The 26,759-nt window shown below is 44.4% G+C and overlaps 1 protein-coding gene across 1 annotated transcript in view; it reads right to left on the reverse strand.

Annotated features, from left to right (window-relative positions):
- Tnfsf11 (TNF superfamily member 11) overlaps positions 1-20,758 on the reverse strand; it is a 30,645-nt gene extending 9,887 nt beyond the window's left edge. The window contains exons 1-2 of the mRNA XM_027390088.2: positions 20,537-20,758; positions 13,697-13,864 (exon numbers count right to left, since the gene is read on the reverse strand). Of these exons, the coding sequence (XP_027245889.1) occupies positions 13,697-13,864; positions 20,537-20,758 (390 nt within the window). The remainder of the gene's footprint in view (positions 1-13,696; positions 13,865-20,536) is intronic.
- Between the last annotated feature and the right edge of the window lie 6,001 nt (positions 20,759-26,759).

Here is a 26,759-nt window from a genome sequence, read left to right on the forward strand (position 1 = left end):
ACATACACACACACACACACACACACACACACACACACACACACACACATACACAGGCACACACAACCCTTGGTTCCTATAAACTACCCAGGACATAAGAATCTTTACCTATGAGAATTAAGAAACTTAATGAATGAATGAACTCATTTATGGTCAAAGTGTAACAAGAAGTCTTTCAAAAATAGGATACATTTTTAGATAAGCATACTTTAGACCTAAATTATAATAACTTCCTTGAAGAGAACAAGGAAAGGGAACAAACCAGAAAGAGAAAACTGAACCAAGTAGACAGCCAAAGAAATTGCAGTTAAGGCTAAAAGAAACCTTCTTACACAGTGCCACCTAGTGGACATTGCCCCAAATTGACGCCCCATGTAATAACACATTCAAATTGGAAATGACAAAATCACATTAAGTGCTATCTGTCAAAATAGATTGCATTAATTTTTCATCTTTTCCGTCAGAGTACATCTGCAGAGACAGGAAAACAACCAATCTGACGTTTTTCTTAATTTCAACTGAATTTAAGTCATAGGAAAAATGTTTAGATTTCACAATTTCTCCTCCGGGGAACAAAGCACATAAAAGATCAATTGGTTGTGTAACTGTGGTCTCCACTATGGCCTCTATTCAACTTCTCTTAAATGGGAATCCAAGAAGTGCAGTCCCCAAGGGTGTTATGGGGGAAACATCAGTCTACTAGGACCCAGCTCCCTTCAGACCCCCTTGTGGCTTTTTAAATGATTTCGGGATTTTTGGCAAACTCAGGGAAAAGTCAGGCCACACTGTGTAAGAATAAATACAAACTCTGAGTTGTGTTTTGAAGTCCTTAACTAGATATAGGAATTTGGCTCCACGTAATTTATCCAACTTCTAAGCCCACCTTTGCAAACTGTGCTAAATAACTGCTAGAAACAACCTCTGAGTATTTGTGAGTAAATTTGTTCTAAGTTTACTGGACTTCAATTTTGTTTTATCCTTCTAAATACTATAGGTATGTATCTATTATGTATATCTATACATAATAATATGCATATATGTGTGTACACATACACACATTCTGACTGAGGGCATTCTAGGCTGAATAGGTTCCAGCTAAAGGTCAAGTTGCTGAAGTCTGGGTTTATCAGTCTGAAATCCCACCTGTGCTGTGATATGAATCATGTGATCCATGCAGTACCTGTCAATCAAATCACAGAAGATGCAATTTGTACAGACAGATGCTCCAGACACTCTTGGCACCAGTCGGTAGCAAGGGCCTCAGGTGGCTGCCTCCCTCTGCAATACCACAGCAGCTGCAGGGACATCTGGCTGGTTGAACAAGGATTTAAGACCCCGCTTGCCAGATATAATACAGGGTTCATACACTTGTTAACATATGTAATGCACTCATTTTAACATCTTAATGATACCCTTCATGTAATTCTTCTCCGACCTAGTTACAAGAATAGTGCATTCCTCAGCTAGCTAGTACATGAATGCCACACTCAGGTTGTTTCTGAAAATGAATAGCCCATTTCCCATTCCTGCAGGGAAGTCCTGGAGACTTAAACATGGTAAATACCTCAGAAATCCCACCTCCTTCTCCTCAGCCCGGAACTACTGCCTTCAAGTTCCCATCTCTCCTTCTTGGGAAGACAGCAATTGCTTCCTATCTCTTTCCTCTCTCTGACCTCTGCCCCTCAAACTAATGCCTGGCTGCTGAAATAAATCACTTGGTGACTCCAGGAACAAGTGCTGTCCTATGGCTTATGAGACTCCGTAACTGCGACTCTGTGATGGTGCAAGATTGAAGGAGATAAATAATTAGGTCTATATCCAAAGTTCCTGGCACACTACTCTTAAAATTCCTGGGGTTGCTTTAATGGCAAAAATGGCAGAAGCATAGTCTGTTATTCATAAACCTATCTCAACCGGGCCTATTTGTACCAGTGAGATAACTCAGAGGATGGGAGCTGGTTGCCAGAGCAACCAAGTGCATGATTAGGAGACTAGAGTTTTGTAAGGCATCCGGTTGTCCTTCTACATCTTAAGACTTTGAAATTGCTTAAGGCAAGGGGAACTAGACCACTTGCTATCTGAGGTCTTTGGGGCATAGAGAAAACAGCAGCTAGTCACTTGAGCTGCCTGTCTGGCTCCTCAGCTCTTTCTCCACTGTGTCTGTGTGCCACCTCCTCCCCCAAGGATGCTGACAGTGCTGGGTGCTGGGTCGCGTGGAGCTTCTTCTGATGGTACTACCTATGTGCCAGAGCCTGGCTTCATATTCATGGAAACCTTTGCCACCTGCTGATCCTTAGCCAGAATTCCCTAGTGACCCTTGCAGTGGCTCATCTTTAGCAATTGGAGGGACCGAGCTGTCCCCTCCAGGCAGTCTTCCCAGGCACAGAAAGACTAACCACCACTGCGTTGTAGAACCCCCATCGAGGCACGACTTAGAATCCTTATCCCAGCTCCCCCTCCCCAGTCCTAAAGCTCACATCAAGAGAGAGACTTTATTAGATGTCCTGATGACAGCCCAGGTCTTTAGGAGGAGTCGGTGGTGACAGACAAACACACCCCAAAGCTGAGAACTTTAGAGCAGACATCTGTCTGATCAGGTACACAAAGGGAGATGCCCCTCAGCTCAGCTTCCTTGGGAAGAACCACACACACACACACACACACACACACACACACACACACACACACACACACACACAGATACACACAAGCACTCAGAAGGGAGGCGACTCCTCCCATCCCTAGGAGGATGGAAGTACAAAGGGGGTCCAGCAGTACAGCAAGAAGAGGGGAGGGCAAAGGCAGAAAGGTATGAGCCTATCTCTGGGCATGAGCCCCTTAAGGGTCCTCCTTTGGTGGCTTGCATCCTTCTCTTTCCATCCTCACTGTCTACAGAGGCTGCCCTGACACCGGGGCTGCCCTGTGACTCTTATTCTTCAGGCATCAGAACACTTCTGATGACTGTGAAAGCCATCTTTTTCTGAGGCTGAGGCTCAGAAAAGTCTGAGCCCATGGTTCCCAAGGGCTGGACCGACACCTGTTCACTGAGAGACTGTCATGGAAGTCTTTGGAAGTTCCTGGTGAAGAACGTGACCGTGATGGCCACTTGGGTACCATTTCTTCCAGGAGTGGAAGAGACGTGTCTACAACTGCAAATATACTCTCTACATCAAGGGGCCAAGGAGCTACGTGTCCTTGTTTTCATAAAGCAGAGTGATACGTTTCTTGGAAGGGCAATGGGTAGTCTGGGAATAGAAAATTAGTTTTTATTGTTTAACCTTCATGGTTTAAAAGAGGAAGCTTCTGCTACAGTTAAAGGTCCCCTTGGGCTTTGATAAAGAACCCTTATGACAGTGGCATTAGTCTTCATGAAAAGCCCAACTTTAATGTGTCTTCTACTATGCTACTCATTAAAAAAATGTATGCAGGGGCTCAGCAGAGCAGTGCAGCAGGGTGGCTCTGATTTGCTCTGCCCACTGCAGCAGGAATGCCAGCCTTACACTGGCAGTGTTTTCCACACCACCTCCTCAGAAAAAGATGGCTTTCACAGTCATCAGAAGTGTTCTGATGCCTGAAGAATAAGACTCACAGGGCAGCCCCGGTGTCAGGGCAGCCTCTGTAGACAGTGAGGATGGCAAAAGAAGGATGCAAGCCACCAAAGGAGGCCCCTTAAGGGCTCATGCCCAGAGATAGGAAATTGCCCCCTGTAAGCAAAACTCATTTGAGACCTGCAATTCTGACAAATCTTGGGGGTCTACAACATGGCTTGCTTCTAATAAGAGCGACTAGCCCCATGTTCTGACTAGTTTTATGTTAATTTGGCACAGACTAGAGTCATTTGAAAGATGAGAGCCTTGACTGAGAAATGTCTCAGTAAGATCAGGCTGTAGGCAAGCCTGTTAGGCATTTTCTTAATTAGTGATTGATGGGGGAGGGCCCAGCTTATTGTGGGTGGTATCATCCCTGGATGGTTGGTTCTCAGTTCTGTAAGAAGGGAAGCTGAGCAAGACATAAGTAGCAAGTCAGAAGCAGTGTTCGTCCATGGTCTCTACATCAGCTCCTGCCTCCACGTTCCTGCCCTGTTTGAGCTCGTGTCCTGACTTCCTTCAATGATGAACAGTGACATGGAAGCATAAGACAAATAAACCCTTTCCTTCTCAACTTGCTTTGAGTCATGATGTGTTTTTTTTTTCATAGCAATAGTAACCCTAATAAGATACCTCACATGACATACAATGTGGGGACAGGGATGAGTTATTCACTGATCAAATGTGTGCTTTAAGTTGTATTACTGTATGCTTGTCACTGGGGACAGAAATGAAAGTCACAGGACCTTGAAAACCTCACCTAGGATAAGGCAGATCCAGCCTGGATACATGTAACCAGGGTTCAAATAATAAGCTCCATATGTATTCGTGTGGAATTAGGGCCTCTTCATTCCACAGCCAGGTGGGCAAGCATTAGTGGAGTGGGAGCCTCTTTGGGAACATACCCACACTGCATTTTGAGAGACAATCCAAAAAGCAACTAGGCAAAAATGGGCCTGAAACGTTCAAAGAGTACACACAAGAGCCTAGTTCATTCATCCATCCACCAAGTAGAGTTCTGCTTGAATGTTTTGTGAGGATATAGAATCCACAGCATGAAGGTCAGTGGAAGAGAGCTTAAGGGTAAAAGCTTGAGACCATCCTCATCCTTCTAGCTAGGTGTGGGAGAGATGACAGAGCTGTCACTCGGGAGAACAGGCCCGAGGAGTAGCCGCAATGGGCATAAGGAGCATCCCATGTTGTGGAAGAGTTTGACCCATAGCATTTTAAATTAGTATTTTTACCCTAGCTGCTGCCGTGATCACCACTTTTGACCTCAAAAGGCCTAGATGAAGGACTGGATCAGTATCTTAGCGATGAAGAAGTTTCCTAGAAGGAACCTCCTCCCAACCTTGAACTTCAAGTCCAACAGTCACTAGCTGTCAGGTCATCTCTGGTATCCACAACTCTCTCCAGCTTCTAGACCACCTTTTCTAGACAACAGCCTTCGCTCTCCTATTCAATTCACTAAAAAGAAATGTAAAAAATGGCTGTTATGCCCACCAATGGCTCTTAGCACTTAGGATGGTTTGGAGACCCCACCAGGTTCACCGTTGTGGCTACCAAGTCAGAACCTCTAGCCAAGGATCAGGGAGCTCTTAAAAAAAAAAAACAAACCAAGGACCCCAAGTTCATTGAAGATGCAGCTAGATTGGAAAACAGTGCCTCAGGACTTAGCCTCCCCTCTGTTCGGTGCTTGTGCAAGGCAACTCAATCCTTAGTATCACAAGCTCCACTCAATGTCTGAAGTTGGCCTATCATGAATGCCCCCACTCAGGTATATCCTTCTAATGCTGTCTCTTCCAAGATGCCCATTCAAAATACCTTTTCTGCCATCATGGGGCATTCAGAGCATAGGTAAAAGCAGCTCACCTGTGACATCACTTGCTGGTTATTTCTTCATTGCAAACCTCCTGGCTCTTGCCTACATCTCTGGGGCTCTCCTGAGATTAAGTATACTGCCACCAGGCTTTTGTTGGGCAAATGGCAGTAGATGGTGTCATGGTTTAAATGAGAATGTCCTCCATGGCGTTGTGCATCTGAACACTTGATGGCACTGTTTGTGGAGATCTAGAAGGTACAGCCTTGTCAGAGGAAGAATGTCACTGGGGATGGCGCTCTAAGGTTTGAAAGCCTCCTGCCATTCCCAATATGCTCTCTCTCTCTCTCTCTCTCTCTCTCTCTCTCTCTCTCTCTCTCTCTCTCTCTCTGTGTGTGTGTGTGTGTGTGTGTGTGTGTGTGTCTCTGTCTCTCTCTCTCACCCTCCCTCCATCCCTTCCCCCATCTTTGTTTTGTGCTCATTATTCACAATTTGAGCTCTCAGCATCCGGTTCCTGCTACCATGCCTTTTGCATGCTGCTACACTTCCTGGCATGAGGGTTTCTTATCTGACTGGAACTGTAAGCCCAAATAGACCCTTTCTTCTGTAAGTTGCCTTGGTCACGATGTTTTATTACAGCAACAGAAAAGTCACTAATACAGACGACCTTGGCTCTGTAGGAAATCTTTGTGGATTTTACTTCAGATTTCCCATAAAGATAGCTTTTATACACACTAAATATGATTGAGGTTGATTGCAATTCCCAAAACTATTATGGCAAAGGGAGATGGAATCCTACTGGAAAACCACTACATGACTAACATCTCGGCTTGGGAACACCAGTGACCCAAACTCAAGTTTCCTCCTGTGTTTATGAGAAACTCTCTTAGGATGCATATTCTTGAACACAAAGGCAAAAAGACAGTAAATGGATTTGAAGTCATCCCTTGATCTTCTTTGGAAACTGAAAAACCTATGAGTAATAATGTCTACATAACAACTCCAAAGTCTCTAGGCAGACATAACCTGCTCAGATTTTCATTGATTTCTAATGTACTTCAGTTGAAATTTGTGAAGATGCTTTTTTTGGCTCTGACTGTCCTGAAGTTCACTAGGCTATAGACCAGGCTGTCCTCAAACTCACAGAAATCCACCTGCCATGGCCTCCTAAGTGCTGGGATTAAAGGCGTGCTCACGATCCTGGCTAGGCTTTTTCTAACAATCAGCATTGGAATTAGAAGGAATCAGAGTTCCATGAGGAAAAAAAGAAAGCAATCACTCAACATGATGAACATTCTGGTTTTGAGTAAATGTTTCTGAATCCATAAAATATAGCCAAAAATGGCAAGTGGCAATCAAAATTGTAGATGTGTGTCTAGAAGAACCTGTGGCAGACACTTCCTTATGGGTGGATGCTGTTAAATCTACTTTTCAACCTCTCTCCCAAGCTCTCTCTTGATCTCTCTAGTTACCTAAATATAAACTTCAGAAAATAACATCCTGACCACTGAAACTTACCAGACTTGTGTCAACACTTGCTCCATATATATGAACATTTATGCAGGTATATATGGGAGAGTAAATGTGCATACTACTAATCCAGAGCTAATGTATGTCAGAAACTGCCAATGGCACCCCCCCTCTCTCTCCTTGTTGGTCCTAGGCAGTCTCTTCCTGAAGCATCACATGGGAAAGGAAGCTCAGCTGGAAGCTGAGATGTCTAGCCAGCAGGTTGTGTTAGTACAGAGGTATCACTCCCACATAGGGCCATCCCTTTTTCTGTTACTCTTTCCCTATCTAAACATGACAGTCCAAGAGGCCACCCTGGACACAGGGAAGATACAGACATGTTGAAGAAAGAGAATCCAGTCCTGAGTGGCTCATCTCAGGAGTATGATAGAGAGAGAGAAAGAAACTTAACCAGCCATTTCCCTTGATGAGATTCTTCTAAATGCGAAAATGTCAAGTAGCAGTGGCTATTTCATTGCATAGCAAAAGTATCAGAAATGATGGGTTCACTAGTGTCGCTATAAAGGTACAGTGTGCATATACATTAACAGTTATAAAGCAATGAGACTAAATGTATACTGACTATCTCAGGACAACAATTATGCTCCAATAATGACTTTCTCCTCCAGTAAGGCATTAGAGCAATGGTTCTCAACCTTCCTAATGCCCCGACCCTTTAACACAGTTTCTCATGTTCTGGTGACTCCCAACCATAAAGTTATTTTGTTGCTACTTCAAAACTGTAAATCTGCTACTGTTATGAAATGTAATATAAATATCTGACATGCAGGATATCTGATATGTGACCCCCAAAGGGGTCACAGCTCACGGGTTGAGAACCACTGCATTAGAGGATCAGATGTCTGTGAAGAAGATATCTTATTGTCACTGCCATCATTGAGTTGGTTTGTGTTTGTTTTTTGGATTTACTAATTTGATGTGTGTGAGCGTTTTGCCTACATGAATGTATGTGTACCACATGTGTACAGTGCCCACAGAGGTCAGAAGAGGACATAGGATGGTTGGGAACCAGAACATGAGTGCTGGGAACTGAACCCACATCCTCCACAAGAGCAGCAAGTGTTCCTAACCACTGAGCCATCAAGCTAGTTCCCATTGTTGGATTTTCATATTTGGGGATGGAATTAGAGAGTTTTGCACAATTGCACTTACAGAAGAGTCAAATTGCCAGTATATGTTCTAGGTCTCCATCTATACAGTGATCAGACTGTGGAACAGCAAACACAGACATGGGACTGAAGTGAAAGGTCTACATAGAGACACCACTTTACAAAATGTACCCATTTGTGATGGCACTGAGACAATAGTGTCCACAGCGGCACATGTCTGATGTACCAGACAAGAAAGAAGCATCTTTATAACATTTCCTAATGGCTTCAGAAATTGGTTAATGTCCCAGTTCATTCAAGAAACTTAGTTTACAGAGTTCAATAGGTGGGTCATCATTCATTGTTTTTTTTTTTTCCTTTGTTTTTTTTTTTTTTCTTTCAGACAGTCCTAAAAAATGGTTAGGTGTGATACATTCAAGAACCAACTAAAGTCCTTGGCCTGGGGAAGCTCACAGCTTTGTTCCACAGTCTATAGATATTTCCTATTGTTCAGCCCTGCTTGTGTGCATAGAGGCTAGAGGCTGATAATAGGTATCTTCCTCTATTGAGCTCCATCTATTTTTTGAGACAGAGTATCTTAGAGAATGTGGTGCTTGTTTATTTGGTTAGGCTGGCTGGTCAGTGAGCCCTCAGGGTCTGCCTTGCTCTTCGCCCAAAGACTAGGATTATAGATGGGCATTTATGAGGGCTTTTTCTGTTTGTTTGTTGTTTGCTTGTTTGTTGGTTTGAGCTAATATCAGAGACTGCTCATGGTATGCTCATAACTATCTCCTTTTCCCTGTGGTTCTAGGCAGCCCCTTTCTCAAGTCTTATAGACAAATGGCAGCACAGCAGGAAGCTAGTTGCAACTCCAGTGCCAGAGGCCTTAGGCTAGGGGACACTGAGACACTGAGCTAATTCAGTCCTAGACATTATCAGGCAAATTACAAGTGTGTGTGTGTGTGTGTGTGTGTGTGTGTGTGTGTGTGTGTGAGAGAGAGAGAGAGAGAGAGAGAGAGAGAGAGAGAGAGAGAGAGAGAGAGAGAGGTGTTTACCCAGCTCATTGTGGTCAGACCCCTTTTTGCCATTCCACTTTTATTTTAAGATCTCTCACTGGCCTGATATTTGCCACATATGCCAGGCTGACTCTCCAGCAAGCCCTTGGGATCCCCTTGTCTATTCTTCCACAGTGTGGTAATTATAAGAACCTAGTCCTGGATTTTTATTTTATTTTATGTGGGTAGGTGTTTTGCCTGCATCATTTATGTACACCGAATGTATGCCTGGTGGTCAGGGAGACCAGAAGAAGCTGTCACATCACCTGAAAGTAGAATTACAGACAGTTGGGAGTGGAACTTGGGCTCCCTGGAAGAGCAGCAAGTGCTCTTAGCACCAAGCCATCTCTCTTGCACCCCCCCCTTGCTTTTTCAAATGTGTGTTCTAGAAATTAAACTTGGGTCTTCCAAACACTTTACCAATGCAGCCATCTCTCAAGCCCTATCAGGAAAAAAAATTTAATGTTCTCAAATAAGACATTTGTCTACGTAAATATTAAATAAAAGAAGTCTTATATATTATGTACAATAAAATATTTATATTCAGGTCTGGAGATATGGCTTACTGGGAAAACTGTTTGATGAACAAGAATGAAGACCACTTGAAAGCCAGACATGGCAAAGCCCATCTTCTGCCAGTGCTTGGGAGAAGAGCCAGGCAGACCCTGGGGACTCACTGACCAGCCAGCCAGTCTTACCAAATGAGCAAGCTCTACATTCTATGAAATACTCTGTCTCAACAAAAAACAAACAAGGTGGAGCTCAATAAGAGAAGATACCTGATGCCAACTTCTAGCCTCTATACACACCAGCAGGGGTGAGCGCACTTGATAAACAAGTACAGGGGCTGGAGAGATGACTCAGCAGTTAAGAACACTGACCGCCCTTCCAGAGGACCCAAGTTCAATTCCCAGCACCCACACAGCTGCTCGTAACTCCAGGTCCAGAGGATCCTGCTCCTTCCTCTGGCCTCTGAGGGTACTGGGCATACATGTGATATAGAGACATACATGAAGGCAAAATACCCATATGGATTAAATAAATAGATAAAGCAACCATAGGCCTATTGCTTCTTCTTACCCCCTTCAAGGCACAGGGCACCTCCTTGCTATCTGTCTGATAGCAAGGTGACATCTATTGGTCTCTTCCTTTGGTATCATTCATCTAAACACTTTGACAGGCAAATTTCAGACAGTTTTTCTGTAAAAAAGGTCCCAGTGTGAAATCAACAACCTGGCACAGTGAAAGCAGGTGGAGTCACAGTCCTGAAGGCTCAGCATATTTACTAGACCCATAAACAGATGTCTATCCACAGAGTCCAGACAGAGGGTCTAGGGTGAGCGTCCTCCCTGCCATACAACCAGCAGTCCTGGGTAAACCCTGAACTCACCACTCTGTGCAAGCCCGGCTGGCCAGGCAGAGCCCAGGAAGGCTGCCAGGACTGAAAACAGGCATCGCTTTATACATCAGACACCACATTTGTACTGGTGTTTTTCTTGTTATCACAGACTGTTATGGTAGACTTTATAAACTGCGGTTGGTAGAGCTGGACCAGCAGGAGGCTTTCAGAGTTCTGTGCTAAAGGGGAAAAACGGCCAAGAAAACCTAGCCACAAACAAAAAAGGAGGGAAAAACAAGATTACTTGTCTGACCACAATGAGCTGGGTAAACACCACTTTCTGCAGGCCTATAACGTGATATTGCACTCATGTCTGGTATGTGTGACCACCGCATGGGCTGATCTCTCAATACTGATTGTAGCTACACATGAATTGTTTCATGGGATCGCTCAGTATCTGTTAGAACTAAAGTGAAGATGTAAACCTACTTCCAGAACGCCTGCTACACCCGTCCTATTTTTAGCATTGCCAAGGCAAATTAGAAATCTGACTACTTGGCAAATATCGCAGACGTCACATTAACTGGCGACTTTCATCAAAGGATGATATGTTTGGTGAACCATTCATTTGACCAGGATAAAAAGTAAATTCTTGGGTCTAAGAAAAAAAGGTATGGCAAAATGCCTAGGTCCACAGTTGTTTCATATGGATGCCGGTTAACTGTAATGATAAGGTCTGGATAGCATTCGTCTCCTTCCTAAAGATCAGGTCTAGGAAGGGCCTGGCTCCTCCACCTCTACCGCACTCTGGTGACTACAATAATGTCTATATTATACTAATGTACACCAGCTTATGGTAATAGTTCATTGAGCCTTTAAAAGGATTTTATAAATTGCCCATGTTTTCTAAAATGTAAACTCCTATAGCATAGCAAATAAAGTACGAATTTAATGAAATAAAGTCCCACCCCGAATGAGAATCATAATTATCTGTTAATATAAAAGACTAGGCTCGGCCTGAAGAGATGGCTCAGCCGTTAAAGGCTAGGCTCACAACCAAAAGACTAGGCTTTCTCTTCCTCCCTCCTTCCCCTCCTCTCTTCCTCCAGAGGGACTGTCTCACTATGTAGCTCATGGTAACCTCAAACTCACAATCCCCCTGCATCAGCTTGGGATGAGCCACCATATACCTGGCAAGCATGTGCCTTTAATACAAGCAGTTGATTCTTCTTTTCTGGTCTTTGTCCTACTTTGCCACATTCTGTATTTGAACCCAGAGCCTCAGCCATGCTAAGCATGCATCATTCCACTACTAAGCCCCATCCCCCAACCAAGAAAAGCTGTAACTATTTGACAGTGGTAAAATTCTTTCCTCCCTAACCCAAACTGTGTTCACTTATTTAAAGTAATTTTATACTGTATTAAATTATATATACATATAGTCACAAAGACAGGTAATAGCTGCTTAAGCAACATCATACTTTCTTATACTTGCCCCAGTGACATCTATTTTGCTGATTCTATGACACTCAGTTTTAATGAATTATCTCTGAAATTAAGGTGCATGTAGAATCTGTGATGGCCATATTAGTCAGCATATTGTCTTTGTAATGTGATACAATGAAAGCTAGTGGTATCCTTTTTTAATCTTGATAGAAATATTTTTATTTACTATACCTTCTTTTTAATTTTTATTTTTTATTTAAATTCTTTAATTACTTCTCATATTTACATATCCATTCCCCCATTCCCTCGCCCTCCCATCCTCCCATGTTCCCCACCAACCCCTCCAACACACCCCCAACTCCTCCCCAGGGATAGTGAGACTTTCCACCAGGGACCTTCAAAGTCCATCATATCATTTGGGGGAGGGCCTAGGCCCTCCTTGCTGGATCTGGGCTGCAATAGTATCCCTCCATAGGAAATGGGCTCCCAAAGTCCATTTGTGCTCTGGGGTTAAAGACTGGCTCCACTGTTAGAGGTCCCATAGACTGTCTTGGCCTCCTAGCTGGCACCCACATTCAGAGGGCTTAGTTTGGTCCAATGCTGTTTTCCCAGCTTTATGACTAGGGTCTCCATGCTCTTACTAGGTCAGGTCAACTGTTTCTGCGGGTTTCTGCAGCACCGTCTTGGCTCCTTTGCTCATCCCTCCTCCCTCTCCACAACTGGATTCTGTTAGTGGTATCTTAAATTGAATAAAATATAGCAAGCCTCACCTTGAAAGTGTTATCTTTACCTTAATTAGTTTTACAGCTTACTCTTCCCACCTGTACTTTTGGCTGACACACTTGTAGATCTATGCTCTCCCTCTGGAGAACTAAGCTAGAACTGTACTAGTTAATTAGTCAATCTTAACAAATTCGAGGCCCAACAGCGTTGAGAGTGCTAGGGTTACTCTGGGATAATGAGACTACGCAAGAAGTGGGCTGGAAGCTGGGAGGGCTGGTGGGGGCTTCGCATGCACACACAGCACTTAGCACTGGACTCCTACCCCGTTTTTTTGTGGTGGAGTCAGTAAGTACATTAATTCCGGGGCAGCAGAATTCCCAGGTGGCTTTACTCAGGAAAACCTGACAGGCAGATAGTTTCTCAGATGAGACCAACAGCACAGTTATCACCGGCCTTCTCCATTCTCATCTCTCTTATTGCCCAGTTCTCCCAGAAAATGAGAGGGGACACACCATTTCCACCTCATCTATCATGGCATCTCCTTCTATGTGTGCCTGCCTCTCACCACACCTGACAGCAGAAGGCCAGCTTCATGGCTCCTCGTGGGAACCCTGGCCACAGGTGTGCTACAGGGAATCCCACAGATGCAAATGGGAAAAGAGCTACCAGAAAGTCCCAAAAACCTAGAACATGGTTTTTAGATCAAGGATTCAAACTAACAAAGTGATTGCCTATGAACTGTAGTCACTTTGATTTTCCTTCCAAATACACATTCAGATCCCTCTTGAAAAGAAAGAAAAGAGCCAGGCAGTGGTGGTGCACTCCAGAGGCAGAGGCATGCCGATCTCTGTGAGTTCAAGGTCATCCTGGTCTACAGAGTGAGTTCCAGGACAGCCAAGGCTACACAGAGAAACCCTGTCTTGAAAAACAAAAAGCAAGAAACAAAGAAGGAAAGAAATTGACCACCACCAACTTCAAAAGAACTCCCTTTGAGACAGCCTCATCAGCAATTTATTAAAACAAAAGAAGAGACCCAACGGCGCTCCTCAAGTCTTAATATTCAGTTACTGTAGTGAACCCTTGACTGAAGGACTTCAGTGTGGACTCACCCTTTGCACAGCCCAGTGAAAGGCCTGCTTCATTCTCCTGCAGGCGTCAGGTAGTGCGTCTGTGTCATCACTCTCCATAGTCGAGTCCTGCAAGCCTGTGTTCTCATGGAGTCTCAGAATTCTATAAATGCAGTGAGTGCTATCTTCTGATATCCTGTTAGGATCCATCTGGGGGGATATGAAAGTAATTATAGTTAATGAAATGGTTAACAAAAGGGTGATGCTTAGCGTTTTATAGCCCTCGGTGATAGACAATAAAATTACTCTCTAGTTGATGCAAAAGTCTTTTTTTTTAAGTGTGTATGCAAGCATGTGTGAGTGTGAGCATCAAATATGTACATATGTTTCCCATCACTGGGATTGGGGTGGCAAGTACTTTATTGATCAATCCATCTCCCTTGCTCCAAACCCAGTGACTTCTAATTCATTTTGATTAGCAGCTGGCAATCATCCACAACACACAACATCATAGATTTTTAACAGCTATGTGTGTGATTCACGGGGAATGAACTTCTTCACGGACAGAAGAGATATGAAAGATATCCTAAGTGATTCGAGCAGGTAAGAAAAGACTCGTCAAGCTAGATTGGTGGGTCACAATTATAGTCTAAAGACTTGAGAAGCTGAAGCAGAAGGATCATTGTGAATCTGGGGACAGCCTGGGATACAAAGTGATTTCCAGGCTAGCGAGGCTACAAGTAAGGCCCTGTCTCATAAACAAGAACAATAAGACACATGCTGTTAGGAGAAACACATGGAGATGAAGCCCACTTGGAGATTCAAAGCATGTCACCTGCATAAGTAAGGCAAAACTGGAAGCCGGGTGTAACTTCTCTTTCCAATGAGTATTTATTTGCCCAGTACTTCTCAACCAGGATCTTACAAACACATAAGGGTAGTATCTGTCTTCACGTTAGGGTAGAGAGGGTACTTGTGCAGGCCATATAGACAAGTGCTACAAATGCTAAAATGTAAAGATTGCCTTGCCCAAAACATCCCCATGGAGTTACTAACTGAACACCAAGTTTACAAGAGGTTTCCAGCCAAGCATCTCTCCATGCATGCACTGTTCAAGAAGCCTGCCTTCTACTTCCCAAGCTCCCATAAGGCTCTGCAGTGGCTTTGACCACCACAGAAGAGGGTAAGAGGCGGTTTGATTTGGTGTTGTTTTCCTTTGGTCGTGTGTGTGTGTGTGTGTGTGTGTGTGTGTGTGTGTGTGTCTGTGTGTCTGAGAGAGAGAGAGAGAGAGAGAGAGAGAGAGAGAGAGAGAGAGACGGGATCTCTCTGTGTAGCTCTGGCTGTCTTGGAACTCACTCCTAGACCAGACAGGCTTTGAACTCAAAGAGATCCAGGAGTGCTGGGATTAAAGTTATATGCCACCAGCACCCAGCTGACTTTGATTGTTTTAACAACAGTTTAGCTTGCTCTCTTTCTTCCAAAAGTCAAAGTATTTCATGAACATCTACTTAACAGTGGCTAAAAAGTAGACTAAATGCAAAGGGAAATTACATAAGTTTATAACAACCAAAGCACAGCCTGACAAAACACCATCGCTTTTCCCCCAATTTAATTAGGTGAAAGTAGTCAGAAAGAGGTATGCCCTTATTAACCAGTCCTCAGGAACAAACTAAAAGGTAGCCTCTCCATACCTGAAACTTTTAAAACCATCTTTTACCAAGCATGCACACATGGATACATGCTTTACTATTCTAGTCATGCAAATATGGGTATGATCTGGGGCTGGATAGATGGCTCAGCAGCTAAAAGAACTTGTTGCTCTTTCAGAGGGCCAGAGTTTGGTTCTCAGCACTGAAGTCAGGCAGCTCACCACTACCTGTGACTCCAGCTTCAAGAGATCTGTCCCCCTGTCCCCCTGTTCTGGACTCTGAAAGTGCTTGCACACATGTGGCATACTCACATACACACACACACACACACACACACACACACACACACACACACTCATAAATAAATATTAATGTTCTAAAATATATAAGGATAATGTGTAAACATGGATGAGAGGTACTATGAAACAAAATTATTTGCAATGCGTATTTGTTTTATTTATTTATTTTCTTTGGAACAATTAGTACAAATCAGAGAGTGTGAGTTTTCACTGAAGGGGAGCTGTTAATCCCCCCTTTTTAAAATTTTTACACAAGAGTCTCACTGTATAACCCTGGCAGACCTGGAACTCCCTATGGCTACCAGAGTAATGGGAACCCACAGAGACCAACTTGCCTCTGCCTCTGCCTCCTTAGTCCTGAGGTTAAAGGTGTGTACCACTGTACCCTCAATCAGACTTCTGAAAAAGATTTGTTTAAGTCAATAAGCATCCTATAAAACCAGACAAGTCTGGGCACTTGCCATGAAGGTCTGGGTTCAGACCTCAGGAAATCAGGATTCTGCAATAACTTACTACCAGACAAGAGCTGAACTGCAGGGACCATGGGGCAGAAGGAAATGCCTAGAGACCCTAAACGTAGTTCATCATGCTTGCATCCTACAGACAGACTAAAGGTCTTCCATAGAAGCAGCAGGTGTCAGCACTGCCAGTACTCAAGGTGCGGCTAATCACCAGCATGGACTCACGGGGAGATGTACTGTAACTGGATCCAAGGTCATCTTCTCAGTTTTAAACTCCAACAAGTGAAGCTTTAAAGTGTCAGATATACAAATTCATATAGCTGTTCTGATATTAAAATGCCCCCGGCCAAGATTCAGTACTTATCACAATATTGTACCAGTCAATAACAGTTCATGGCTAGGTACAAATAAAAAAAGTGGCATGATCAAGGTGAAGCAACAGACTTGGTTGACTTCCCATGGGAGGCCTCCCCTCTCTGAGGGGTAGATGGGGGGAAGCTGGGGAGAGTTGGCAGAGGGGAAGGAGGGGGAATGGGGATTGGTATGTAAAATTTTTAAAAAGATTCTTCAAGTGTGTGTGTGTGTGTGTTCAATAAGTACAAGAAAAGCATTCAACCTTGTTAATCATTAGGGAAATGTAAATCAAAGCTATGTAATGAAATTCATTGGTTTGTGTGGGAACCATACAAATGAATAAAAATAAAAATAAGACCACAAAAAAGTGGCATGCAAAGACTGTCCTTTCTCTCAAAAAAAGAAAGGAAGAGGAAAAAAAGAAAGGGAGCGGAAGAAGAAGAAGAAGAAGAAGAAGAGAGAGAGAGAGAGAGAGAGAGAGGATTCCAGTGACAAGACCTCACTTGGCCCTCTCAGACAATGTTATCGAATGCCTAAGTTAAATTCAATTGTTTAATCTTTCTTCAAATCTGTCAAAAATGTGCTTGAACCAACACTACTCACATGTCCAGACCTCATCAATTACTGTGACAAAGGAAATCACGATTACACAGCAAAATTAACTTTAAATTGTCCATTTATCTGTTTCCTTAAGGATGACAAGCTAGAAATCTGCTTTACATCTGTAAACAGAAGTGCTTTCTCCTTCAGGTGCCCAGGGAAAGAAAGGCAAGAAGCTTGAGAGGTACAAGACCAAGCACACAGGTGAGGGGGGCTCTATGGAAAGCTGGTCTGGAGTAAGGCTGGCGGGGGAAACTGCAGGAGTGCTCAGAGTGACCAAATGTATGGTGCTCCCACCCAATAGCATATTTGGGGGTCCACAGCAGTCTGGATAGAGGATTGGCAAGGTTGAAAGTACCATTTTAGCTACTAGATATTTGCATAATAGTAAATTAGAAATGGGAAGATGTGGCAAATCATTTGAAAGGCCTTTCTGCCGATTAAGTATGTCAGGCACTGTGGCAGATGCTGCGGCTAGCGGTGGGGACTGAAGAAAAGAACATGTCTTCGTGGAAGGCACATCAGCTGACATTCCACAAAAGGACACAGCAAACTGAGTTACAATGAGTCACACCTACATGTGTGCCTGCAAACACCAACGAGTGTCTGATTTTAAATGGATGATTAGGGCTGAGAAAGCAAGCATATACTGGAGGCCCTGAGGTCTATCCCTAGTAACACACACACACACACACACACACACACACACACACACACACACACACCTTTGAAAATGCACCTATCAGATGATCAGATGATGCTGTGGCTAGGAAATGAACTTTTTTTCTTTGTGAACTTCCTTGAAACAGAGCATTCTCTCATAGGGTTAAGTGAGGCAGGATGTTTGACATTTGGGTTGCTTCCTTATCGGTTTTTCAGACAAGCTGCCTGCCCACCTCAACATCAGATTTGCAGTAGTGGCTGCTGTCCTGGGTGAAGAACAGCCAGGGAGGCTGCCATGTGCACAGGGAGAGGGAGTGGGGTTTAAAAGCAAAATACGTAAAAGTAAAGAGTTGTCGGTTGAGCCCTTGTGGGGCAGAGCCCACTTTCAACAATAATTAATCATGCATGGCCAGAAACCATGCCTTACATATAGGTTATGAGATCCCTACACCTGCACATATTTCTATCAGTTATTTTGGAAAAATTTCCAGACATCACAGCATTTCACGTGTAAGGGTTTCTGAATGTATATCTTAAGTGATTGGGAGTCCCTTAGCTATCAGGTGTGGATACCACACTCTGTGAGACACAATCAGAATACTCAAATAAATGTGTTTTTCCTGATACAGCTATGCTAGTGATGGAGGTAACCTTTTTAACATGAAGTTACAGACCTGCCTGGGTTCAGAATAATGACTAAAATATTTCCAGTAAGTCTTTGTAGTGATTGGGGACTAGAGGTATGAGCACACACAAAACTCTGTGCATTTAATCCCAGCACCATGACATATAAACCAGACATGGTGGTGTGTGCCTGCAGTCCTAGCTCTTGGGAGGTGTATATCCTTGGCTACATGACAAGTTTGAGGTCAGCCTGGGCTACATGAGACCCTAGCTAGGAAGAAAGGGAGGGAGGGAGGCAGGGCGGGAGGAGAAAATGGGGAAAGAGAGAGAGAAGAAAAAAAGAGGGAAAATTGTACTCAGAAATCTGATGGCATTAAATTTTCCCAAGGAAAATCATCTGGCTTAGCTTGCTATCTCGAGTCTTTACTTTGGGAAAACGTTGTTTCATTATTTTTCTTGTGCCATCAACACTATTTTATGATGGACGGTGGCCATACTATTAGGGCGACAGACATCTTAGGCCACCCCACCACCATAGAATTCCTTCAGGAAAGCTGAACAAGAGCCTCGCTGGTGACTCCTTCCTCCACAGCCATGCCAAGTCCCAGGGTTCCTGGTAAGCTAAGGGTCCCTAGAAGGTGTTCACTCCACACTTCTTTCTGAACTCAGTGCTCCCTTCATCATCATTGCTGGGAAAAGATGCTATGACCCTAACTAGGAAGAAAAAAAAAATAGGACACTGAGACTACTGCATCTTCAGGCCTAAAATCCCTTTGCAAATAATTATAATATCCTTTTACTGGAAGCACACCCTATCCCCTGGCACCACACACACAAAGACTGCATATACAGTGAGTGATCTTGAGTCAATCCCATAGCATTCAATAGCACCACACACTATGCAGGTTCCCCATTTGCATGCATTAAAATGCCAGATGGCAGGAAACAACAGATAAGTCATTCCTCATTGATCCCCTGTACCCCAACAAAGGGGAAAAATATTTGCTCACTTTCATATGGATTTGTATGATTCATATCACAATCAAACCACCCAAACCTTGTCTGAGGAAGAAAATCTCAACAGGTAACAAATGTGATTTTTTACACGGGTTTGCAGAAGTAATGGTTTATGGTCTTTCTATTTTTGCATTAGCGGGTAACCACAGCAGTGGTATAAACTGCAAACAAGTAGATCTGAATACTTAACAAAGCCTTGGATCCAAAGAACAGTTAAGACCTATGCAGCCGATGGCACATTGCAATGCATCCAGTTTGGATTAGTAATCACCTTTGATTCTGGAAACAAACGAAGTCCAAACCCAACTTTCTTTTCCCATAAAAATATGCACAGTCAGCCCCCCACTTCCTCTGAGAAAGAGTTCATAGCACCAGACAAGAGCGTTTGAATGAATCCAACTAACTGCTCTGCAATTTCCAAGAAAACACAAGAGCACAAACCACCAGAAAGCATAATATTACAAATTTACCCCTTCCTCTCTCTTCCATCTCCCCGCAGCTCAGCGTGGAACTTCTTCCTCTCTTCAAAGGTTGGTTACTGGCTAGATTGCAGTCAGGCTGTGCAGAGAGAGAGAGAGAGAGAGAGAGAGAGAGAGAGAGAGAGAGAGAGAGAGAGAGAGAGAGAGAGAGAGAGAGAGAGCCTTCCTCCATGCACCTCACCTCACCAGCAGGCACAGTGGGGCTGTCCCTTCACCCTCAGAGCCTGAGCTCCAGAGAAGTCGCATAGCCCCAGCCCTGGGACCTGGTATATTTGGTAGCGCCATCACTCTGAGAATCTGGAGACATGAGTGTCACGCCTAGGTGCTCCAACTATTGACACCCTCTCACTGGGTCCCCAGCCTGCCAGAAAAGCCAGGCAGCCACAGGTCAGCTAGCGCGTTGAAAAAGCACTCACTTTTTTCCCTAAATGGGTTAAAGTTGGTTCTTAACTCCAAATGAGAAATGCCAGGTGGGGAGAAAGCGTGAGATCAGAAGCAGCGGCCAATGCTGCTTCTGGGGGGGAAATTCAAACCCAGCCTTTACCAGAACCAGAATAGCTCAACTCCTGCGTGCTGCGCTGCAGGGAGCAGGCTTGTGTGACCATGGCTGGAGGCCCCCGAGTGCCCTTTTCAGAGTCGCTTTCCCCTCCTGAGTAGGCAAGATCCCAGGAGTCCAGCCCAAGAGCCAGACTCAGTTTCCCGGGCAGAGAACGGGACGGGTAAGGCAGCCACTCACCTGCGCTCGGAAGTACAGGAACAGGGCGACACTGCAGACCACCTGGCCCAGCCCCAGCCCCAGGAGGCCCAGGAACGTGGATCGGGAGGCCGCGGGGGACGGCGGCGCGGTGGGCGCTGAAGGCGCGGGATGCAGCGGACCCTCGTGCGGGGCGCCGGGGCAGCCGCCCATCTCCTCCGAGCCGCGCAGGTACTTGCCGTAGTCTCGGCTGGCCCGGCGCATGGCGCGGCGCCCGTTGCTAGGGCGCCCTGCTCCGCGATCGCTCTGTCCCCTCCTCGGTCTCCTGCCACTAAGGACCGGTTCACCAAAGTCCTGGCAGTGACTCCCCCGTGTGCGGGAAAGAGGGCAGGGTACCCAGGGCGGCCCTAACTCTTATAAACCTCGTGGAGAGGGCTGGCCTCGGGAGCCAATCAGCCCCTGGGAGGCTGCCGCTTCCACTCCCACTTAACCCTCCTTCCTTTCCTTCACCCTCCCCCTCTTCCTCACTCTCATCAACCAACCGCCTCCCTCCCCACAAGGGCCCTCAGAGGTGGAGGCTGTGGGTGGGTCCAGTGGTTCCTGGCTCCCTCAGCTTGCCCATCCTCAGTTTGCATCTCTGGGCCTCAGTTTCCTCTGTAAGACTTAGAGAGTTAGCTTCGGTGGATTCCTCCGAAGCCCTTTCCTGCCCACCCCTCTCAAAATTTCAGATGAGGCCTTCCTCAAGGATCCTGAGGTTTGGCCTCTGCTATGCTTCCAAATATAGCCTCCCGGGATATTGGGAAGACTTGGGGAAATTCTAGAACTCCCGCCAAAGTCTCTCCCTCTCCCTTAAAATTGACTACACGAGGCAGGTTTTGAATGACGCTGCAATGAGCCCATAGGCTCCTATAAGAGAGGGAAGAGGGCAAAGGGAGGGGGCGAGGATGAAGGGAGAACAGGAGAGAGGGGAAGAGCTAGACCAAAACGGAAGGGTAAAGGGGGGTGCCAAGTTGTAAGCAAGCTTCCCAGGAAAGAGCAGATCAAATGGTAGAGTTAAGCTTCAGGGCTTAAGAAATTCTAATGTTGAGGGCCAATGAAATGGCTCAGCAGGTAAAAGGGCTTGCAGCAAACCTTGAGGACCTGAATTTGACCAGTGGAATCTTCAATCCTGAGGAAGAGAACCTACTTCTGAACGATGTCCTCTGACCTACACACACACACACACACACACACACACACACACACACACACACACACACGTAACGTAAATTTGTTGTTGTTTTTGTTTATTTCTTTGAGATAAGTTCTCTCTATGAGGATTTGACTGGCCTGAAGCTTGCTACCTGAACCAAACTGACCTCAAACTCATTGAGCTCGTTCTGCCTCTACCTTGCCTCTGCTTCTGCCTGCCAAGAGAGATTAATGGCATGCACCACTTACACAGCCAGAATAAATGTATGTTTTTAAAACTCTTTTTCAAGTTTTTCTTTAATGACTTGATTCAGAATTATGCCCCTCGGGAAGAAGTGTTAGTTGTCTTACAAATTCTGATGCAAGTTCAAAGTGTCTGATACATGTTCAAAGGGGATATGCTGCCCCTTGTAGCACCTAAAAACCTTAGATGTGTCCACCTTCTTAAGTGGCACTTTTGTTGTTCATTTCTGTCTGCCTAGTTGTCTGATGGACATTTCCACCGGGGTCATATGTCCCTGGTGACCTGTCTCTGAGTTGGTGATGCTTTCCCCCTGGGCTACAATGACACCCATTGTTCCTCGTATCGGTTTAATGAATCTCTTATCCAGGGACAATTTTGAACACAAGGCATCAGTCATATGGGAAGTATCAATTCACTAAGCTCCATAGAGTTTCCAGTGTTGACACATTACATGTCACAACACCAAAAGCCTAAATCCTGTGTGTGTGTGTGTGTGTGTGTGTGTGTGTGTGTGTGTGTGTGTGTGTAAAATCACTTTTTATTGAATCATGAAAATCTTTGATAATTGGGTAAGTAGATCATTGTGGCAAAAGTTTCTCAAAGCACTTTTTTTTTCCTTGAGAGCTTGAGAGCTTGAGTTGTATCTTTAGCAGCAAATGCCTTCAGTTGTTCTCAAATTGACAAGTGCATCTTGTTCATTTTCCAGAATAGCCAAGTTTACCTGTATTGTGATCGGCTTGCAACCCAGGCAGCAGTGCTTCTGCAAGACAACCACCTCATTCTGTAGCAGAAGGGATCCAATGCATACTTCCCATTTTACCCTTGAAGACACATTGCTGTCTTAGATGAAAACTGCTTTTGGGAAAGCCACACACAGTACAGCTAGTTTTAGTAGATATAGTAAATACTAAGGCAAAAGAAGGTTTTGAAGGTAGTAAAAACTTGAGGATTATAAAGCAAGAGAGAAAGACCTGTCATCCAGGAAAAGGAAATGAGTCATGAACAAGTAGGGAGGTTAGAATTGAGAAACACTAAGCCATAGGCCACTGTTGGGAATCCCTCTCTAGCTTACCTCCACATTCTTTATTAACCAGGGTTGTCAGTCATTTCCCTTAGGCCCTGGTGACTGCTTCTCCTAGTTAACTGGTATAGGGACCCAACTTTTGTAAGCATTTTCTACGTTGCTTCCAAGTCTAACTGGCAGAATCCACCAGAGCATCTTCTTGAGCCTCCAGACCACCACAAAGAGAGGCTAATTTTCCACAAACCTGCTGCAGGCTGACACAGCCAGGTTCCATCTTTTATATACTGCTCTCTCAGTTTTCATCAAAAGAAAAGTTTCTGTGACCAAGGTCAGTAAGTATTCAGATGTGTATACTATCTTCAGCAACACTCAAACGTGACAAGTTTGAAGTAAGAGAACACTTGGTTTGAAATATGAGAAGCATATTGGATGAGGAATCTAAAGATGTGACCCAAGGACTGATTTGAGGCTGGATTTGAGAGATGACGAAGTATAGGCAGGTAGGCATGCTAGAAGGAGGTACAGGCACCCATCCAAGGGAGAGTTCTTAGTGTGAAGATACAGTCCATCATGGCGGGGAAGACAGTGGGGTGTGAGGCAGCGGGGTGCACTAAATGCATTGTCAGGATGCAGAAGAAACACGGATGCTGGTGCTCTTCTGGATCTCTCCTTTTTACACAGTGCATGGCTCAGCCATCAAGGGAAGGGCAGAGAGTTAAGAACAAGGTTGGTGTGGCCTAGGAAAAAGCATTCAAAGGCAGCATTAAACACACTGACTGGATATCGTGTGCCCAGCTTCAAAGGGGCGCCCCCATTCTTCCTATCTACCCAACAAAGGCAATTAACTTAAGCTTTCTGAACACACACTGTTAAGATAGGCATGGAGCTAGGATTATCAGCATTGTAGAATTATGGAAAGATCTAGCTTACTTGATGTATACAGTGTGTGCTGTGCTGGTCATTGCTATTTGGTGACAGGCATAACTTGATGCGTGCCCAGCAAGAGCAGTGGGTGAGAGGTGAGAGGCTAACAAGCTTCTGGCTCTGGTGACTGGGTAAGGCCACAAATCAAAGAAAAGGTGCCAGAAAGGTTTAGTTATGCTATAGAGGACAGTCATAGAAAGATCCCACTTAACTTAGCGTTTCAAATATTGTATTACCCATATTCTAGATATAGAATTCATAGATTTCTTCACATCTCCCAGTTTCTGATCAATCTTTTCATTGCATTGTTTGGATATATTTGATATGCATGCATTATCTTTGAAGTGAAAATAAACAAATATTTTGAGAGGCGAGTGGAGAAGCCGCTATTGGAAGGCAATGATTGAAATGGTCATGGAGGTTGAGAGGTCTTGTGATCCTCTAACTCCATAGACCTCCTGACTACGGGACAATAGAGAAATGCGTGCCTTCCTTCAAGGACAGCGCTTCTCTCGGAGCCACTCAGACCCCAAAATGTCCAAAAACCACACCCTCTAACAGCAAGAAGCAGCCAGACAGAAAATGATGGTCCCTATTCTTTATATATAAAGGATCAGGAATAAAGGAAATCCCCCACTTCAAAACCAGAGTCATAAAACAAGCCCAGGGCTTCAAGAAACCTGCCGCCAATGGCATTCCAGAATGCAGCCACCCACCTCACGCACCCAGGAGCCAGGAGATGCAGAAACAAACAATCTGACTCATCTCCTTCTCTGTAGTTTATCTGAAGAAAAATGAAGAAGGAGAAGGAGGAGAAGAAGGAAAAGGAGGAGGAGGAAGAGGAGGAGGAAAAGGAGGAGGAGGAGGAAAAGGAGGAAGAAGAAGAAGGAGAAGGAGAAGGAGAAGGAGAAGGAGAAGAAGAAGAAGAAGAAGAAGAAGAAGAAGAAGAAGAAGAAGAAGAAGAAGAAGAAGAAGAAGAAGTTGTTGTTTCTGGGCCTAGTGAAGCTAGGCCCTTTCCCCTCCTTAGTTTCAATGCAAATATAAATAATAATAATAATAATAATAATAATAATAATAATAATAACTTCTCAGACCTGTCGTATTCTTCTGTATCTTTGGATACTGAGATGTAGGGTTTGGTAATGCTAACCTCTCAGACCAATATAGTCTGCTTTTGTCGTTTTGAGGTGGATTCTATTGTTTTCTACATTGATTTACTGATTATAGCAGCCCTTGTAGTCAATGGTGTAGTACTAAGGCCTAAGAGGCAGAGAGACTTAAGAGATTCCAGTCTAAAAATCTAAGAACTAGTGTTACCAAAGACTGGAGGAGTCTGTTTTCCCAGCAAACATGATCAAGCAAGGAGAACTGGCCCTCCCTCCGCCCTGTTGCTCTATTTGATCTCCCAATAGATTGGATGGTCTGCCCCCAGCCAGGGGAGGGTGATCCACTTTACAAAATCCCTGATTCACGTGTTCCTCCCTTCCAGAAACACACTCATAAATCCGTAGATCTGTGCAGCCATATGTCTTCGTACCCTGGAGCCCCACCACACTGACACATAAAAATTAACCAGGATCCACCCTGTTTAGTAAAGAGTATTTTATAGTCTAAAGTTAGTGGTATGGAAAGAAGCAGTTATCCCCAGTGTTCTTCTGCTGGACAGTTGAAGCAAAATATTCCTGAACTGTTTGTCACGGTTCTTTGTTTTCTATACTTCCATCTACTCACACTACCCAAGCTGTCTCTTCCCTTCAAAGATGAAGCATCTCGGCTGCATTACAAGAGTTTTCCTGCTAATTGCGTCTAATTAGAAAGTCCAAAATCGCCTCCTTCTTCCCACTTTATTTCCCCCTGAATACATAAAGGGGGAGAGGGGAACTGGAATTTTTCATCTGACCTTCACAGCAATATCAATATTCTCTTAAGTCCTTTTCCAAACTCTGAATATGACAGCCACCGAGTGTGAACATCCCTGTGAGACATGTCCCTCTGGAGAAGGCTTTTGTTAGATGCTTTAAAAGATGATGTTACATCACCATATTTGATGAGGTCAGTAAGAACTTGCCATCAAAGCCTCGGATTTTTCAGGTTCCTTACATCGTGGTTAGAAAGAATGAGACTTGGAATGCTGTTGGCAACCAAGAGCCTGCTGGGTGGCTCCAGATGACAGACTGTGTGGTATGTTTGCTACTCCACCGATAATAATGAGGCCACACTATGAGACTTACTCCATAATGGCCTATGTGTGTGTTCATTTGCTTGTTTGTTTGTGCATGGTGAAATAGTAATTTCTGATGGAAAAATTAAAATGGAAGAGAATGGTGACTCCCTGAACTATAGTAAAGGGTTGAAGATTTATTACAACACAGCCTTCTTCTGTTTAAAGTTGTGTTAAAAAGGACAATTATAATAATTCAATAATTCTGCTCTTCCTTCATCTTCATTTTTCAGCTCTTCTCTCTTCAGCAGATACATTCTCTTTCCCTCTCTCCTCTTCTGTGTACCAACGAGGCTGATCCCCATAGCCTGTGCTATCCCCATAGCCTGTGCTATTCCCGTAGACTGTGCTATCCCCCTTTGCCTGTGCTATCACTGTAGCCTGCGCTACCCCCACGGCCTGTGCTACATGACTCTGCCGCACTATGGCTGCCCAACAGCAGCCAGTGGGAGGCGGAGGTCCACAAGGCAAAGGGAGAAGGAAAGCAAGGTCTTGATTCTCTCTCATCCTAATTCCCAGGCTCACTGAGATTCAGTTCATGGCTGACTTGCTCACATCCAGCCTTTCCTCCTCACAGCTCTGGTTCTTTCTAGTCTCTGGCAACATCTTTGTCTCTCTGATCCCGTTGAGCCAAGGAGCATATATATATTCATCTCTTACT

The sequence above is a fragment of the Cricetulus griseus genome, assembly GCF_003668045.3.
Source record: "Cricetulus griseus strain 17A/GY chromosome 1 unlocalized genomic scaffold, alternate assembly CriGri-PICRH-1.0 chr1_1, whole genome shotgun sequence".
Lineage (NCBI taxonomy): Eukaryota > Metazoa > Chordata > Mammalia > Rodentia > Cricetidae > Cricetulus > Cricetulus griseus.